This window comes from Perissodus microlepis, chromosome 4 (assembly GCF_051167445.1).
Source record: "Perissodus microlepis isolate ML-2025 ecotype Zambia chromosome 4, ASM5116744v1, whole genome shotgun sequence".
NCBI lineage: Eukaryota > Metazoa > Chordata > Actinopteri > Cichliformes > Cichlidae > Perissodus > Perissodus microlepis.
This window is the reverse complement of record NC_140464.1, coordinates 32,201,056-32,219,572: the sequence shown is the minus strand read 5'-3', so window position 1 is coordinate 32,219,572 and position 18,517 is coordinate 32,201,056. Positions and strand designations below refer to the sequence as shown.

The 18,517-nt window shown below is 41.6% G+C and overlaps 1 protein-coding gene across 1 annotated transcript; it reads right to left on the bottom strand.

Moving 5' to 3' along the window:
- Positions 1–2,676: 2,676 nt before the first annotated feature.
- On the bottom strand, positions 2,677–16,807 carry LOC146389310 (apoptosis regulator BAX-like). Its single transcript, XM_084927140.1, has 6 exons — positions 16,492–16,807; positions 16,352–16,382; positions 12,350–12,514; positions 11,913–12,051; positions 6,772–6,876; positions 2,677–4,398 (listed from the first exon to the last, which is right to left on the bottom strand). The coding sequence occupies exons 1-6, from the start codon at positions 16,511–16,513 to the stop codon at positions 4,255–4,257; spliced, it is 606 nt and encodes a 201-aa protein (XP_084783266.1). The 5' UTR covers positions 16,514–16,807; the 3' UTR covers positions 2,677–4,254.
- Between the last annotated feature and the right edge of the window lie 1,710 nt (positions 16,808–18,517).

Below are 18,517 nucleotides of genomic sequence, written 5' to 3'. Positions count from 1 at the left end.
ACCCACCCCAGCCCGCCGCCTCTCACCAGGGGCAACTCCAGACTGAGACAGAGTCCAGCCCCTCTCCAGGAGACTGGTTCCAGAGCCCAAGCCATGCGTAGAGGTGAGCCCAACTATATCTAGCCGGTACCTCTCAACCTCACGCACTAACTCAGGTTCCTTCCCCACCAGAGAGGTGACATTCCATGTCCCTATTGCCAGTCTTGGCAGCCGGGGGTCAGTCCGCCAGGGCCTCCGCTCCTGGCCGCCACCCGGCACACAATGCACCCGACCCCTATGGCGCCTCCTGCGGGTGGTGGGCCTGCGGGAGGATGGGCCCATGTCTCCTCTTCGGGCTGTGCCCGGCCGGGCCCCATGGACTAAGGCCCGGCCACCAGACGCTCGCCCTCGGGCACCCTCCCCAGGCCTGGCTCCAGGGCGGGGCCCCGGTAACCCTATCCCGGGCAGGGTAAACTGTTCCCTCGATGTTCTTTTCATAAGGGTCTTCTGAATCGCTCTTTGTCTGGTCCCTCACCCAGGACCAATTTGCCATGGGAGACCCTACCAGGGGGCAAAAGCCCCCAGACAACATAGCCCCTGGGATCCCTGGGACACACAAACCCCTCCACCACGATAAGGTAGCGATTCAAGAATATGTTGAAAAACATATTCATGCCTTTATCACCTGTAGATTAGACTACTGCAATTCTCCCCATTCTCATCTTGCCATCATTTTCAGTTAGTCCAAAATACCACTGCACGTTCTTTAACAGGTATTAGACGGCATGATCACATCAGTCCAGTTTAGCAAATTTAAATTTGCTGGCTGTCCGCTTTTGTTTTGATTTTAAGATCCTTTTATTTACTTTGAATAGTATGACGCCCAGCTATTTAAACAAACTCTCCAACATATATAAACCGAAAGGGGCAATGATACACTTTATATTCCTACTTCAGAGTCTAAACAGTCTTTTAAATCCCATCTTGTAACTTTTTACCATGGCTTTTAATCTGAGTTCAGTTTGAGAACCATTAGGTTTTTGGTTCATGTTGTCACACTATATTGTATTTGCTTCTTCTCATGGCTTATTTTACTGTATTTATTCTTCTGTGGTTTTCTCTTGTTCATTAATTAATTACTTTGGCCCCCCTTCCCCCACTCCATTCTTTTATCTTTTGTTTTTCCACTCCTCTGCTTTCGTCTCCTGATTTCGTCAACTTGGCCTTCACCCAAGTTGAAAATAAATAAATAAATAAAATGAAAAGATTAACAAGTAGAGCCCACAGAGAGTCTACAGTGCTCCTCTTGGCATACCATGACTGTGCTTGCTAAAATTGCCAGACGAGTAGCAAACCATCCCTGACCCACAATAGACACTCTACTCTCTTCTGGCTGAGGACCAGAGCCTCCGATTTAGAGGTGCTGACCCTTTTTGACCCCAGAGTACCGAGTCAAACATGCAAACTCCACACAGATGTCCCAACATGCTGCCTCATACTTCCTGAGACAACTGGGGAAGTACAGTCTTCCACAGGAGCTGCTGATCCAGTTCTACACTGCAGTCATTGAGTCTGTCCTGTGCTCCTCCATCCCAGTCTGGTATGGTGCAGCCACTAAACAGGACAGGAGAAGACTGCAGTGGACTGTACTGGCAGCAGAAAAGATCATTGGCGCCCCCCTGCCCTCCATCCAGGACCTGCACTTCTCAGCAACCAGGAAACGGGCAGGGAAAATCATCACAGACCCCTCACACCCTGGACACAGACTCTTTGGCCTGCTGCCCTCTGGCAGACGGTACAGAAGCCTGCAGACCAGGACCACCCGACAGAAGAACAGTTTCTTTCCCCTCGCCATCTCCCTCCTAAACAGTTGAACTGTTACACTGCTCACACTGCTAGACTGCAACTACACCTTGTGTACATTCTGTGGTATTCATTTCATTTCTCTAATCCTGTATTTTATGTATATAAGCTTTAGATTGGTTATTTGTGGTTGGCATATACGCCTTTGTGAATGTATGTGTGCATATGTACGTGTATATATATATATATACACGTACATATGTGTGTATTGTGTCATTTACATATTGTTGTGATTTACATTGTTGTGCTTGAGAGTCACCATCTACTGGAACTAAATTCCTTGTATGTGTTTGTGCATATACATGGTCACTAAACGCGATTCTGATTCTGATCAGATTTCATGTCTGTGATCCTCTGACCTCTGTATGATCTCTTATGCACCCTATACATATTCCTGCTTATGCTGCTTTAGTATTATAATCTTTGAAGATTCCCCACGATCCTTTAAAGACCAGCTGGCCCCCATCTCTCTGGGAAGCTGGGCAAATTTGGAGTGAGAAACATAATTTCAGTTTTAAGATTTCCTAAAATCACCATTTTCCTTGATCTGACCCACACTGGGGGTCAGTTCAGGGAAGATATGGGTAAAATTTGACATGGAAGAAGTTCAATGTACAAAAAAATTCTAGCAATTGTAAAACGTTATACTGTTGTACAACAGTTTTTGGGTCCACATTCAGAACTAGATTTCTCTGAAAAGATTTGGACCTTCACAATCCTTAGGGAAACAGGAGAATTGGAGTTCGGCTCAGTTTGTGGCAGACATCACAAACAAGGCTCAACTCTGTCATTTATCATTATACTCAGACTTGAAGAGATAGATACACAGCGGTGTCCTTTATTGAGGTTTTATTTATGTTTTTTTCTCATTAAAAGCAGTACAGAAAAAGAAAAACACTGGCTTTTTGTCTGTGACATACAAAATATGTACAAACAGTAATAAAAAGGAAGGACATGGAACTAATGACAGAATAAAGCAGCACATTGAAAAGTATGACTCCACTCTGTCTGATACTGATACTGAGAGTGCAGAAAAACAGAACATAACACTGGGGCTGTAAGAGACAGAACAGGTCAACTACTAACTGGAAGTTTGATGGTTCAACATATATGCATATCCTTGTGTAAGATACGAACGCCTAGTGCATTCATCTGAGTATAAATGTGTATGAGTGTTGGATAGAAAGCCCTTCATGATTGTATGAATGAATGTGAATGGGTGAATATGTCAAGTAATAAGAAGTGCTTTGACTGCTCAAGAAGAGTAAAAAAGCAGTATATAAGAAGTGTATATGAGTGATTCACTGATCCATGTCACTAGGATTTACAGTAATGACATCAGAATGTCACTCGGACTGGAGAAACATAGTCTGACGGTAGCAAAGTGAGAACTGAGGAAATCGAACTACCAGAAGGCAACATTGCAGACAATGAGAACAGTACCTGGGAATCCCACACAAATGGGAATCATGAAGAGGCCGGTAGGAATGCTGCAACTACCAAATACCTGCAGAGAGTAAGGCACGTCCTGAGGAGTTAGCTGAATGGGAAGACCAAGATCAACATCTACACCCTGCCGATCGTCAGGTACGCTGCTGGGATAATAAGCAGGCTAAAGGAGGTGATGCCTCTGACATCAAGGCAAGGAGGTTCCTACCATGCATGGAGGGTTTCACCCCAAGTCTGCACCCTGAAACTGTACGGTAAGTGGAAGGAGGCCAAGGACTAGTGAGTGTCAGAACCACTATCCACGATGAAACAGCAAAGATTCATGAGTACTACAACTGATGTATGAAACCTGAGAAAGGGATAGGCCCTGCATGGCAGGGGAAGAAGTGGCTGATATCAAGAAATCCTACCAGTGGCTGGACCAAGCTGGACTGAAGGACAGCACAGAGGCACTAATCATGGCTCTAAGCACATGGTCCTTAAAGGCTGCATCCACAATACCAGGCAAGACCCCAGATGGAGGTGGTGCAACACGTTCTCTCTGTCTCCATCTCTCACATATAAATGGTCTGACTGTCATGTAGCGCTTTTCTACTCTCCCAGCGCACTCAAAGTGCTTTAAATACCATCATCATTTCTCACGTACGCTATATTGCCAAAAGTCAAATTCAACAGGCAGCAGCTGTAACCTGAAAATGCTTAAAAAGGTTTTCACTTTTTTTCTCCTCTGACTAGAAACAGGATGTCTGACCAGGTCATTTGGTTCAGAAGACCCTGCATCGTTACACAATAAACACTTTTCCCCCCACAACACTGCTGTTTTTGGATTTTCAGTTTTGTTTGCATAGATAAGAGAAGATTGAAAAGAAGAGCTGAGTGGTTTAGAGACATTATACCAATGTGTTCAAAAACAGACTAGAGACTCCGGTCCCGAATATGAATGTTTTTGTGTGTGTGTCAGACTCAGGACTGTCTGGTCAGCCTCCAGGTGATGAAGCTTCCTATAGACATGCCAGCGAGGAAGATTATGATAAGGCCGTAGCTGTGAGAGCTCATTGACGACACCCTCTGGATGGATGCAGCTGCTAACTCTGAGAAGCTGTTGATCTGTGGACATACACATACATAGTCACTAATGGTTTACTGTTCAAGATCTATGTGTAACTTATAAACATACTTAAAAGTAAAATACATAAATACAACTCCTCAAAATAAAATACTGTATATATGACCACAAAAAATTAGACTGAAAAATTTCCTTTAGATCAGACATGTCAAGGTGCCCAGGCCAAATATATCTGTATCCAACCTGTGACTGAAATTCATATGTGAATTATTAATGTATGAGCTATACAGAGAAAGCATGCCACAGCCACACCACTCATACAAGTCCCATAATGCAGTGCAGCAGCCGCTATGCAGATGGGGATTGTGACATCATCAATACTATGCATTATGGGAATGTTTTTTGTCCAACTTAATAATGGAATACAGGTAGAGGCTGCGTTTGGGCTTTAAACTGTGAACATTAGTAACTGATAACAATGGTGACATAACCATACTTATGGCTGAGTATAACTGGTTTTATGGACCTGACTCAGATTTGTGTGCTTTTCAGCTTGGAAGCAGCAACAAGGAGCTGGAGAAGCAGCTGGAAAAGGGAAAAACAACATGTCAGACAAGATCTTTGTGATCTTTGATCTTTTTCTGAAATATTATTTATCAGTTCTCAGTGTCATACAAAACACTCACTCAATTACTTTGTGTGTCTCAGTGTGACCGATATGTCCACAAAGTTTTCAAGGTGCCATTGAGGGTCTTTAAAGGTACCTATTAATAAATAAATGTAAATAATTTACACAATCTGTAATGCGACTATCACTGAAACCAACCAGCTGATCTACACCACAGCAGTTGTGATTACTGAAGCGTCCAACGTGTGCTCTCATTGGCTGGGGAACAATACGAGAACAGCAACCCCACCCAGGCTGGAGATCAGTAGAGAGAGCAATACTGGAGGAGCATAGGGGAGAAGGATGCAACCCATAACTCCAGGATCCAGTACCCAACAGACTGAAATCTTTGCCCATTCTTCTTTGCAAAACAGCTCCAGCTCAGTCAGATTAGATGGGCAGCGTTTGTGAACAGCAGTTTTCAGATCTTGCCACAGATTCTGGATTGGATTTAGATCTGGACTTTGACTGGGCCATTCTAACACATGGATATGTTTTGTTTTAAACCGTTCCATTGTTGCCCTGGCTTTATGTTTAGGGTCGTTGTCCTGCTGGAAGCTGAACCTCCACCCCAGTCTCAAGTCTTTTGCAGACTCCAAGAGGTTTTCTTCCAAGATTGCCCTGTATTTGGCTCCATCCATCTTCCCATCAACTCTGACCAGCTTCCCTGTCCCTGCTGAAGAGAAGCACCCCCAGAGCATGATGCTGCCACCACTATATTTGACAGTGGGGATGGTGTGTTCAGAGTGATGTGCAGTGTCAGTTTTCCGCCACACATAGCGTTTTGCATTTTGGTCTCATCTGACCAGAGCACCTTCTTCCACATGTTTGCTGTGTCCCCCACATGGCTTGTGGCAAACTGCAAACAGGACTTCTTTTGGTTTTCTGTTAACAATGGCTTTCTTCTTGCCACTCTTCCATAAAGGCCAACTTTGTGCAGAGTCACCATGGGCCTCTTGGCTGCATTTCTGATCAGCTCCTTGTTCGGCCTGTGAGTTTAGGTGGACGGCCTTGTCTTGGTAGGTTTACAGTTGTGCCATACTCCTTCCATTTCTGAATGATGGCTTGAACAGTGCTCCGTGGGATGTTCAAGGCTTGGGAAATCTTTTTGTAGCCTAAGCCTGCTTTAAATTTCTCAATAACTTTATCCCTGACCTGTCTGGTGTGTTCTTTGGACTTCATGGTGTTGTTGCTCCCAATATTCTCTTAGACAACCTCTGAGGCCGTCACAGAGCAGCTGTATTTGTACTGACATTAGATTACACACAGGTGCTCTATTTAGTCATTAGCACTCATCAGGCAATGTCTATGTGCAACTGACTGCACTCAGACCAAAGGGGGCTGAATAATTACGCACACCCCACTTTGCAGTTATTTATTTGTAAAAAATGTTTTGAATCATGTATGATTTTCGTTCCACTTCTCACGTGTGCACCACTTTGTGTTGGTCTTTCATGTGGAATTCCAATAAAATTGATTCATATTTGTGGCTGTAATGTGACAAAATGTGGGAAAGTTCAAGGGGGCCGAATACTTTTGCAAGTCACTGTAAATACACACAAACATAAGCTGGCAACTCCAAATTTTCATGCTGGCATCAACGGGGTCTCTCATTGCAACAACCCGCTGTATAGAAACAAATAAGAAACAAAAACAAATATGCAGTACTTTATCTACACCTGTGTATAATCTCAAACATGGGGTCTCAGGGAAAAAGACAGTGAAGATATATTGGTGTATAACGTACCCAACCTCCGTGTTCCTGAATCCAGCCCAGCAGATTGTTTTTGAAAAAGCTCACTGCCCAGGTAAGGACCTCTCTCACCGACTGAGGGAGGTGAGCCTCGACCATCTGATGGATGAACACACAGGTGAAGTTATGGTACTGCAGCCGTCTCCCAAAAGAAGGTAAGAAACATGGGTGAGAGTGGTGTGTCACACTGGATACGTGGGACTATAGACACACTGTTCATTTGGAACATTTTATAGCTCTTTTTCTGAAATGTCATTTATCAGTTCTCAGTATCATACAACACACTCTTTCACCGATTTTGTGTCTCACTGAGACCTATATCTCCACAAATTTGGGATATTTTGCAGGCAATAGTTGTGGTACTTATGTCCACTAAGCAATTTAAGCTAAATCATTCACAGGTGCATGAGGTCAACTTTAATTCTGAGAAATTCACGTCGGCAGTAATGACACCCGGTTACGCCAATCGGAGGTCACTAAAATCAATATTGAATCGGTGTGTAACTTTGCCAAAACAATGTGGGACTCTGTAGTTTTCTCTGGTCCCCTCCCCAATCAGACCAGCAGTGACATGTTTAGCCGCATGTTCTGCTTAAATTGCTGGCTGTCTGAGTGGTGTCCCAGAAACGATGTGGGCTTCATAGATAATTGGCAAACCTTCTGGAGGAAACCTGGTCTTGTTAGGAGAGACGGCATCCATCCCACTTTGGATGGAGCAGCTCTCATTTCTAGAAATATGGACAAATTTATTAAACCCCCCAAAATATGACTATCCAGAGTTGGGACCAGGAAGAAGAGTTGCAGTCTTACACGCCTCTCTGCAGCTTCTCTCCTCCTGCTACCCCCCCAAAAACCCATCTCCATAGAGACTGTGTCAGCTCCCAAACAGACAAAAAACAAACTAAAAACCAGCAACAAACAACTTAAACATAAACAATCACAAAGAAAGAACAGTACAGTATCCACATCTGAACAAAAGAGTAAAACAGTGAAATGTGGATTATTAAATATTAGGTCTCTCTCCTCCAAGTCTCTGTTAGTACATGACTTAATAATTGATCAACAAATCGATTTACTCTGCCTTACAGAAACCTGGTTGCAGCAGGATGATTATGTTAGTTTAAATGAATCAACACCCCCGAGTCATTCTAACTACCAGAAACCTCGAAGCACAGGCCGAGGGGGCGGTGTGGCAGCAATTTTTCACACCAGCCTATTAATCAACCAAAGACCCAGACAGACTTTTAATTCATTTGAAAGCCTGATGCTTAGCCTCGTCCACCCCAGCTGTAAAACTCAGAAACCAGTCTTACTTGTTATCATCTATTGTCCACCTGGGCCTTACACAGAGTTTCTGTCTGATTTCTCAGACTTTTTATCTGATTTAGTTCTGAGCTCAGATAAAATAATTATTGTGGGTGATTTTAACATCCATGTAGATGCTAAAAATGACAGCCTCAACATGGCATTTAATCTGTTATTAGACTCAATTGGCGCTGTAACTAAGTTTAAGAATATAATCCACCCACTGTTATCATCTTCAATGCCCTGTACCAACACAGAGCAGAGCAGCTATCTGAACACTACTCCAACAGAGGTCGATCATCTTGTTAATAATTTCACCTCCTCACTACGTATGACTCTGGATACTGTAGCTCCAGTGAAAACTAAGGTCTCTAATCAGAAGTACCTGACTCCGTGGTATAATTCTCAAACACGTACCCTAAAGCAGACGACTCGTAAGCTGGAGAGGAAATGGCGTGTCACAAATTTAGAGGATCATCATTTAGCCTGGAGAAATAGTTTGCTGCTTTATAAGAAAGCCCTCCGCAAAGCCAGAACATCTTACTATTCATCACTGATTGAAGAAAATAAGAACAACCCCAGGTTTCTCTTCAGCTCTGTAGCCAGGCTGACAAACAGTCAGAGCTCTGTTGAGCCAACCATCCCTTTAACGTTAACTAGTAATGACTTCATGAACTTCTTCACAAATAAAATGTTTATCATTAGAGAAAAAATTACCAATAATCATCCCACAGATGTAATATTATCTACAGCTACTCTTAGTACCATTGATGTTAAGTTAGACTCTTTTTCTCCAATTGATCTTTCTGAGTTAACTTCAATAATTACTTCCTCCAAACCATCAACGTGTCCTTTAGACCCCATTCCTACAAAACTGCTCAAAGAAGTCCTGCCATTAATTAATTCTTCGATCTTAAATATGATCAACCTATCTCTAATAATCGGCTATGTACCACAGGCCTTCAAGCTGGCTGTAGTTAAACCTTTACTCAAAAAGCATCTCTAGACCCAGCAGTCTTAGCTAATTATAGGCCAATCTCCAACCTTCCTTTCATATCAAACATCCTTGAAAGAGTAGTTGTCAAACAGCTAACAGATCATCTGCAGAGGAATGGTTTATTTGAAGAGTTTCAGTCAGGTTTCAGAGCTCATCACAGCACAGAAACAGCTTTAGTGAAGGTTACAAATGATCTTCTTATGGCCTCTGACAGTGGACTCATCTCTGTGCTTGTCCTGCTAGACCTCAGTGCAGCGTTCGATACTGTCGACCATAATATCCTATTAGAGCGATTAGAACATGCTGTAGGTATTACAGGTACTGTGCTGCAGTGGTTTGTATCATATCAATCTAATAGACTCCAGTTTGTGCATGTAAATGGAGAGTCCTCTTCACACACTGAGGTTAATTATGGAGTTCCACAGGGTTCAGTGCTAGGACCAATTCTGTTTACATTATACATGCTTCCCTTAGGCAGCATCATTAGAAGACATAGCATACATTTACACTGCTATGCAGATGACACCCAGCTCTATCTGTCCATGAAGCCAGATAACACACACCAATTAGTTAAACTGCAGGAATGTCTTAAAGACATAAAGACCTGGATGGCCGCTAACTTTCTGCTTCTTAATTCAGATCAAACTGAGGTTATTGTACTCGGCCCTGAAAATCTTAGAAATATGGTATCTAACCAGATTCATACTCTGGATGGCATTACCTTGGCCTCCAGTAACACTGTGAGGAACCTTGGAGTCATTTTTGACCAGGACATGTCCTTCAACGCACATATTAAACAAATATGTAAGACTGCTTTCTTCCATTTGTGCAACATCTCTAAAGTTAGAAATATCCTGTCTCAGAGTGACGCTGAAAAACTAGTTCATGCATTTATTACTTCCAGGCTGGACGACTGTAATTCATTATTATCAGGAAGTCCTAAAAACTCCCTGAAAAGCCTTCAGTTAATCCAAAATGCTGCAGCAAGAGTCCTGACAGGGACTAGAAAGAGAGAGCAGATTTCTCCTGTTTTGGCTTCCCTTCATTGGCTTCCTGTTAAATCCAGAATTCAAAATCCTGCTCCTCACATACAAGGTCTTAAATAATCAGGCTCCATCTTATCTTAATGACCGTGTAGTACCATATCACCCTATTAGAGCACTTCGCTCTCACACTGCAGGCCTACTTGTTGTTCCTAGAGTATTTAAAAGTAGAATGGGAGGCAGAGCCTTCAGTTTTCAGGCCCCTCTTCTGTGGAACCAGCTTCCAGTTTGGATTCAGGAGACAGAAACTATCTCTACTTTCAAGATTAGGCTTCAAACTTTCCTTTTTGCTAAAGCATATAGTTAGGGCTGGACCAGGTGACCCTGAATCCTCCCTTAGTTATGCTGCAATAGACGTAGGCTGCCGGGGATTCCCATGATGCATTGAGTTTTTCCTTTCCAGTCACCTTTCTCACTCACTATGTGTTAACAGACCTCTCTGCACTGAATCATATCTGTTATTAATCTCTGTCTCTCTTCCACAGCATGTCTTTATCCTGTCTTCCTTCTCTCACCCCAACCAATCACAGCAGATGGCCCCGCCCCTCCCTGAGCCTGCTTCTGCTGGAGGTTTCTTCCTGTTAAAAGGGAGTTTTTCCTTCCCACTGTCGCCAAAGTGCTTGCTCATAGGGGGTCATATGATTGTTGGGCTTTTCTCTGTATCTATGAAGCGCCTTGAGGCGACTTTTGTTGTGATTTGGCACTATATAAATAAAATTGAATTGAATTGAATAGAAATGAGTTTCTTGTCATGTTGGAAGTTTTAAATAACTCTCTGGGTTCTCTTTGCTTGCCCTCCTCTCTCCTCCTTTGTGACTATGCAATTTAATTATAGTTACCGCCAATTTAAGAGCAGGTACGCTAACATAAACATTACTATACAGATATTAACATAAACAAAGAATCAATGTGACGCACTAACTGTAAAGCTTACGTCGCACCTCCAGGGGGCAGTGCTTTGGACATTCTGCATTTAACTTTATTTTCTGCGAAATGCTTTCACATTTTTTTAAATCTCAGTTTCCATTTTCTTCTGTCCTCCTGTTTTGCTGTTCGTGATGATGATCTGATATCGTCGTGCTGGCGTTGTTCCCACATCATCATAATAAATGTTGTTCCAGGTTCAACATTGCAAGTGACCAATCACATTGTTGTGACGTCATACTTTTGCAAGCCAAGCGATTCATTCATTTATGAAATTTGAATTTTGCCAGGACAATATGTATAATGGTTACCGTTTGTTTTTTAAGACGTCGCAAAAGTATGACGTCACAACAATGTGATTGGTCACTTGCAATGTTGAACCTGGAACAACATTTATTAAGATGATGTGGGAACAACACCAACACGAGGACATCAGATCGTGCCTTCTTCTTGGTGCAGTCTTGGCAGACAATATAAGCGCTACTCCCCCAATAGCTTCCTGTAGTGTACTGCAGTTACAAAAATACATTTACATGGTATTAGTCTAGTGTTGACAATAAAATTCCCATTTTTATAGTCGACATCATCGATTATGCCGTAAATCATTGCAGACCTACTGTAGACTACTATACCGTTTTGCTCCTCTGGCACACAAACTGAAATCAGCTGACTGTAGAACTCATAAGCAGAATTGATAGGCAAGCTGAATAACAATTCAAAGGACCTGAACTACCGGGAACTGCTTCTGTAGAAAACTGGTTCTCAGTTCCCATCCCTACTAATGATGCTAAAATAACAATGAAATCACTAAAACAATAACGACTGCTTTAGATTCTCAGATGTCCTGGAAACTGAAACCAACTCACCTTGACAGCAAGCCTGCCGGCTACATAGATGAGCACAGCGATTCTCTCCCAGGTGATGCCGTCCTCAAACACTTTGTCTGCCACTCGTCTGAAGTTCTCTGACTTGGAGCCAGAGCCAGAAGCCACACCATCTATCACACTGCAACAGAACAGCATAAGAGAACAGCCACAATTTAAGCAACCTGTTTTTGAAAACACGTAAAGCCCTTAAAATTGCATTCTGACTGAGACGTTTTTAGTTTATGACAGAGACATGAAACACTTGTCTGTACACCACAACTTCCATCAGCAGGGCATCTACTTATCTCTACTTAATCAAACTGTACGCTGTAAATGCTTATTGAGCCAACATTAATCTGTTGCATTCATCCAATAATCTACAGTGTTATTGTACTAAAGCAGTCTCCTAACATGAGATCTGAGGATGAAAAACTCACTCTTGAAACTCTTGGTCATGCTGCACTCTGTCACCGACGATACGTATCATTTTGCTCAGCTGCTTGACCAGCTTCTCCTCCTGCTCAGTCTTCACCTCCACAGTCAGTGGAGTGAGAGGCGGGACATCCTCTGAGGGCACATCCTTCAGCTCTTCCTCTATGACTCTGTTAGAGAACACACAATTAGGTAGCAGGTACCCGTGACCCTAACTCTGAGCTTAACATGGCTTCTTAGACTAATATTAGCTAAACAGTGTTCCCACTCAGAATCATTAAGGTTTTTGACACTTTACATTACACATTTACTGTGGAAAGAAACGGTTAAAGTGCATTTTCTAAGGACAACGCTCGCAAGCACAACAAAACAAAAACACGTGACATCCTTTTCCAATTGGTGGAAAAATGTACCATGTTAACCAATCAAAAAATAATATGGCAACTTGTGACATTTGATTGTTTAGGAAGAGGAGAAAGTTTATAAGTGATGGTGGCGAGGGAGAGCAAGCGAGCGATATCCATAGCGAGTTTTGAGACGAGAGAGATTTGTGGCATTTAGTGTGTTTAGAGTGTAGTTAGTGGGTTGTGCTATCTTGTGTAGTTAGTGTGTACTGTAGTTATTGTTTTGTGTGTCAAAACGATGAGGGCACTGCTGAATGTCACAGCTGCTGCCAAAAAGTCACCAAAGGCAGACGGTGATGTAAACGCTGTCCACAGGTGGTTTTTCAGGCCTGCTGGTTGTAGGCCTGTGATATGGAAACTAGGAACACTCCTCTGACCCATGCCTCCCCCAGTCCACTAAATATCAACCCCCCCCACGATGTCCATAATCTGCCTTACTAGAAATACTGTGATCAATTTTAGTAAAGATTACATTTGTATCCTCTAAGCAGAATGCCAAAGACACAAATGTTTGTTCACGTCAGACGTATTTCCCCTCTTTGTTGTCTTCAGTGTTAGCTTCATTACTAAAAAAAACATTATTACGCATCTTGCAGAGAACTTAAAAGGAATGCAGTAAGTTACACCCATGAGAAAGAAATTCATTATACTACTTGTTACATTGTTTTCATGTTACTCTGAAGCACACTGTCTCATAATTAAAGATTAACAATATAAACCTGCAGGCCCGTAGGTTTATATCAGCAGCACAAATCACTCTCCTAATGAGGACACATGTGATCTTTCTCTTAGTATTTAGGTATGAACACAAAGCAACAACACAAATCAGCTGATGTGATTAGCTGTGGTATAATGGCATGTGGTAACCTGTGATGCTGTAAACTGTTTGGATGTGCTTGGGAAAAGAGATTATTTTATTGGATAAAATACAGTGATTGCATCGCTAATTGCACAGCTAATGTACGGCATCTCATCTTCATCAGAAATGAGCGCTACGGTGGTGTCATCAGCATATTTGACTTCGTATCAAGTACTTTTTTAGTACCTGGTTCCCGGGTGAGCAGGTACTAAAAAAGTCATCAGTCAATGCGTTTCGTTCATGAAAATCAAAACCGCCATTTTTGAAACCTGGAAACGAGAGAAATGGCTGAAAAACAACACCGTGATCCCCGAGTCTGATGAATGCCACAGACCAAGCAGCGGATATATTCTTGCCTTGAAATCCACCTTTGTTGTAGCGCTTGTGTCGCATGTTATTTACGTCGTGGGACATTCTGACGTATTGCTATGACGACAGCCACGCACATTACAGTGCTCTTCTGTAATGGAAAACCAGTTGATCTGAGTAGATCAGCGGGCCCCAACATTTTTTGCTCCACGGACCGGTTTAATGTCAGACAATATCTTCACGGACCGGCCTTTAAGGTGTGGCAGATGAATACAACAAAATAAAATGATCCGACCAAGACAAAAACTGTGGTATTTTGCAAATATAATAATAAACTAATTCAATGTGTAATTGTGTACATTTTTTAGCAGCTTCCTCCTGAAGTGCGCCAACAACACTGAGAGTAACGTCCTCCTCTCTGCCCCTTAATGCTCTCTGGTCGCTATGGTAACGCGTACATATTTCTTTCAAAATAAGACGCAACTACAACACGGGAAAGACCCAGGGGAACCGAGTTAACGATAAAAACCCTGAAAACCATAAATTTCACACCCGAGCCTCAACTCTCACGGCCCGGTACCAAACGACTCATGGAGTAGTACCGGTCCGTGCCCCGGGGGTTGGGGACCGCTGGAGTAGCTACTAAAAGGGGATATTGATCGAGGAGCAGGTAGCAAGGGGAGTCTGAAGGTAGTTTGATGGTAAGGATGTCTGGGATTATGATGTTCAATGCTGAGCTGTAGTCCACAAAGAGCATCCTGACGTAGCTCTTCCTGTTCTACAGATGGCTCAGTGCTCTGTGAAGGTTGCTAGTGATGGCATTCGCCACGGATCTGTCCCACTAGTAGGACACATGTTGGTGGAATTTGAAGAGTACAGATTTCACACATGCCTTATTAAAGTCCCCAGCAGCAATATGGATGCCCTCACAAGGTAGCTAGAAAAGGGCCTACACTGAATGGACATGGGCTCTAAGTCTTGTGAGTAGTGACCTTTTATAATTGAAGGTTTACTTTAAGGTTTTGCATAATCATTGTTCATTACTAATGCTGTACTGCCCTCTACAGGATTAACATCAATTAAGTTTTACTTAAATATTCAGCTGGGATAAGTGATGGTGGAAATAATGTTACTGTAGTTATAGGAAGTACAAAGCAGGTAAATATTAGAAAATAACGTACTTAATTTTGTATATGCTATTAGACAGATTTACTAAGTGAGGAAAATTACTGTGAAGTCACAATCACGGGGTGATCTACTGACAGTGCGCTAATTTATATACAAAGATGCAGCCAGTTGTCAGTAAGAACCAACATTCTGAGAGCGCACCAATTATATATAAACCAGTATAGGTGTGAAAGTGTTTCATGAAACAGCGAGGCAATTCAGATTAAAGACAGGAGGATGAATGAAAATCAACATGCGTTTGATATAAGAAACAGCCCTGGAGCAAAGGCTTTTTAGGATTAGGACTCAGATGCAGGAAAACGGCATAGGATCAATGTTCCCAAATGTATCTAATGCAGGAAAATGTCCAAACACCAGGGAGGTTGCAGTTGGCATGTCAGCCTCATCAACATAAATTCGTTGTGTAGTCAAACCCTGGTGTTAGTTCACACAAAGAGTGTTTTTAAAGCTATTTCAAAGGATGTTCTAAACAATAAATAACTGATTCCAGGATAGTATATATGTCAGGATGGAATATGAAGTGCTGTACAATTACTACAAATGATCCCAAAAGTTTGATTCTGTTCATCTGGACGTAGCGAATGAAGAATGGCCCGGGAAACCTGCAGACTGAAGAAGTCACCTGGATGAGTGACGAAACATTTGTCCCACTGAAAACATCCAGATGAACAGAATCAACCTTTTGGGATTTACGTACCTGGATGATTGAGCATGCATCAACACATACTAAAAATTATATTACATGTTAAGAGATTTGACATCTATATTTAGCCTGTAGAAAAAGGCCAATAATTCTATGACACACAGTTTTTTTACGACTGGTGCAGTTTACGGTGAAAAGATAATTGCAGTTCCTGTCAGATGAAAATGAAACTTAATTCAGATAAGGACTTGAACAGGGTTGGGTTAAAACGTATTATTATGTGTTATAATAAATACAACATCTGCACATGAGCTACTAGGTATTCACTAACACAGGAATAAATATGTTTAAAAATATCTAATGACTGAATAATTCTATAGCCAATCAAGAGTTTTAATGATGAAAGACATAATTTTACTGCTTTCCTTAGTTACTAAGAAAAGCAGTGTAACCCAAAAGTCGTAATCATTTTTTACTGTGCTCCAACAACTTAAGGATCCAAAAAAAAGTTATTGTAAAACATCACTGACCACTTTGTGGTAGGTGGTTAAAGAGCAAAACGACTGGGAAAAGAGCAACGATGAAAGCATAGAACGGAACTCACTCTTTGATCAGGGCTTCCCCGATTCTCTCATCTGTGGAAGAGTAAAAACAAAACAGGTCCGTGTTCTCCGTAGTTACACTGCAGGTGAAGTAAAAAGCAACAATGACACAAGAAGTAATCTGCCGGTAAGGCAAGCTTACCTGACATCACCGCGCACGCCATGGTTTGAAGAGAAGTTTAATGAATGCGAAACTTCCTGAACAAACTCTGCCGCTTCTTCCTCTGAAGTTACATGAACCTTTTTCTGATTAATTAAACTAAGCAAAACACAACAACAAAAAAACACCTAAACAAAAACAATTTACCACCAGCACACGTCAGCTGGTGTTTCGTCGAAGTTAGAAAAGCCGACAACTGTAACAAACCCACAGCCCAATCCCGATCAGTCAACGTCATCAGTCGCCGCCCGAGTACGCTCAGAATCCCCGGATGTGTCGTTTTTCTATGGCGTTATTTTTGTGCCACTATTCTGAGCGCACGTAAAAAAAAAGTTTGCAGGTGCAAGTGTTGCATTTTCAGGAGAAATTTATTTTGAGCGAAGAAAAACTCAAAAGAAAAGCATTCCTGCGTGCAAAAATGTATTTCAGTGTTTGCTATTATCCACACACACAACAGCAGCCCCTCTCGCTCAGTTTTTGCATTTGCGCTTCCTCGCAATGTGTTGCTCTCGCTCTCAACATTTCTGCCCGTGCGCGCTCAACTCTTTCTCTACACCGTTATATTTGTGCTACAAAACCAGCCAATCACAGACTTGGATGCAAAAATATCTGATTGGTTGTTTTGGTCTCCAATCAGCTCGAAATGACGAATTATCCAATTTTATTTAATTATTTAATGTTATTATTTATTTAATGATGCTAATAAATAGAGCTCATTATCAAAAGTGCTCTGATCTTTTCAGAGACGTCAGTTCATGCTGCTCTATCAAAGAGCTCTGCTAACTGTCAGCTACAAGATGAGGGTCCTGAGCTTGTGATGTCACCAGTAATACACAGCTCTCAGCACACAGTTTTCAAAACCCCAGCTGACTCTTGGCGCTCAGTGGAGGTTATTTAAACCGGGCATAATTCAAGCAGGTTATATCTATCAGGAGATGTTTATTTCACAGTTTTATTTGTTCCTGACAAAAATTGGTTTGGCTCATATTAAAGTTAAGTTTCACAATTGCATAGATTCATCGAAGTTTAATATCTCACCGGAACATGTCTTGAACAGAACCATTTGGTTGTCTGTATTTCTCTGATGTTCATATGTGTTATAAAAATTAATAAATTTCCCACCTGTGGGACTAATAAAGGTCATCTTATCTTATCTTATCTTATAACTTTAAACTAAAACTAACATAAAAATCTTATTATACAAGGAGGAAAGAAAGCATTTTCACCAGGAGCAGAAACATTCGAACCAGTATGTTCATGTGGATAGTGGACACTCCAGCCTTTCCAGAAATCATTCAGTTATCTGTTTTTTAATATTTATTTAACTGTATTCTAAACACCAGAGTGTGCTATAATTTTTGGAATTCTACTACAAAAAAAGAATGAAATAAATAAATAATAATAATAATAAAATAATAATAATAATAATAATAATAACTTTATTTATAAAGCGCTTTCAAACAAAGTGCTTTACAGCTATTTGAAACTAAAAAGATAAATAAAAAAGCGATACATAGCAATACAGGTAAAAGACACAATACATGTTAAAAACAATAAGAATTTAAAAACTAAAAGGCACAAAATTAAGACATGTAGGATAGAGTGAACAAATGTGTCTTCAACTTAGTTTTAAAAACCTCCACAGAGCAGCCTGCCGAATGTCTTGAGGGAGGTTGTTCCACAAAAATGGGGCACGAAAAGAAAAAGCACGCCTTCCAATAGTCTTTTTTCAGGCTCTAGGAACTTTTAGAAGGCCAGAGTCCTGAGATCGGAGAGCACGGAACATAAAAGTGCAAAAGGTCAGAGAGGTATGAAGGTGCCAATCTATTTAAAGCCTTGTAGGTGAGCAGCAGGACCTTAAAATCTGCTTGAACCTGACAAGGTAGCCAATAAAGAGATCTCAGCACAGGGGTAATGTGCTCAAATTTCCCAGTTCTTGTTAAAATGCGAGCAGCTGCATTTTGTACCATCTGTAGACCTCTAAAACTTTTCTTTGGTAGGCCAGAAA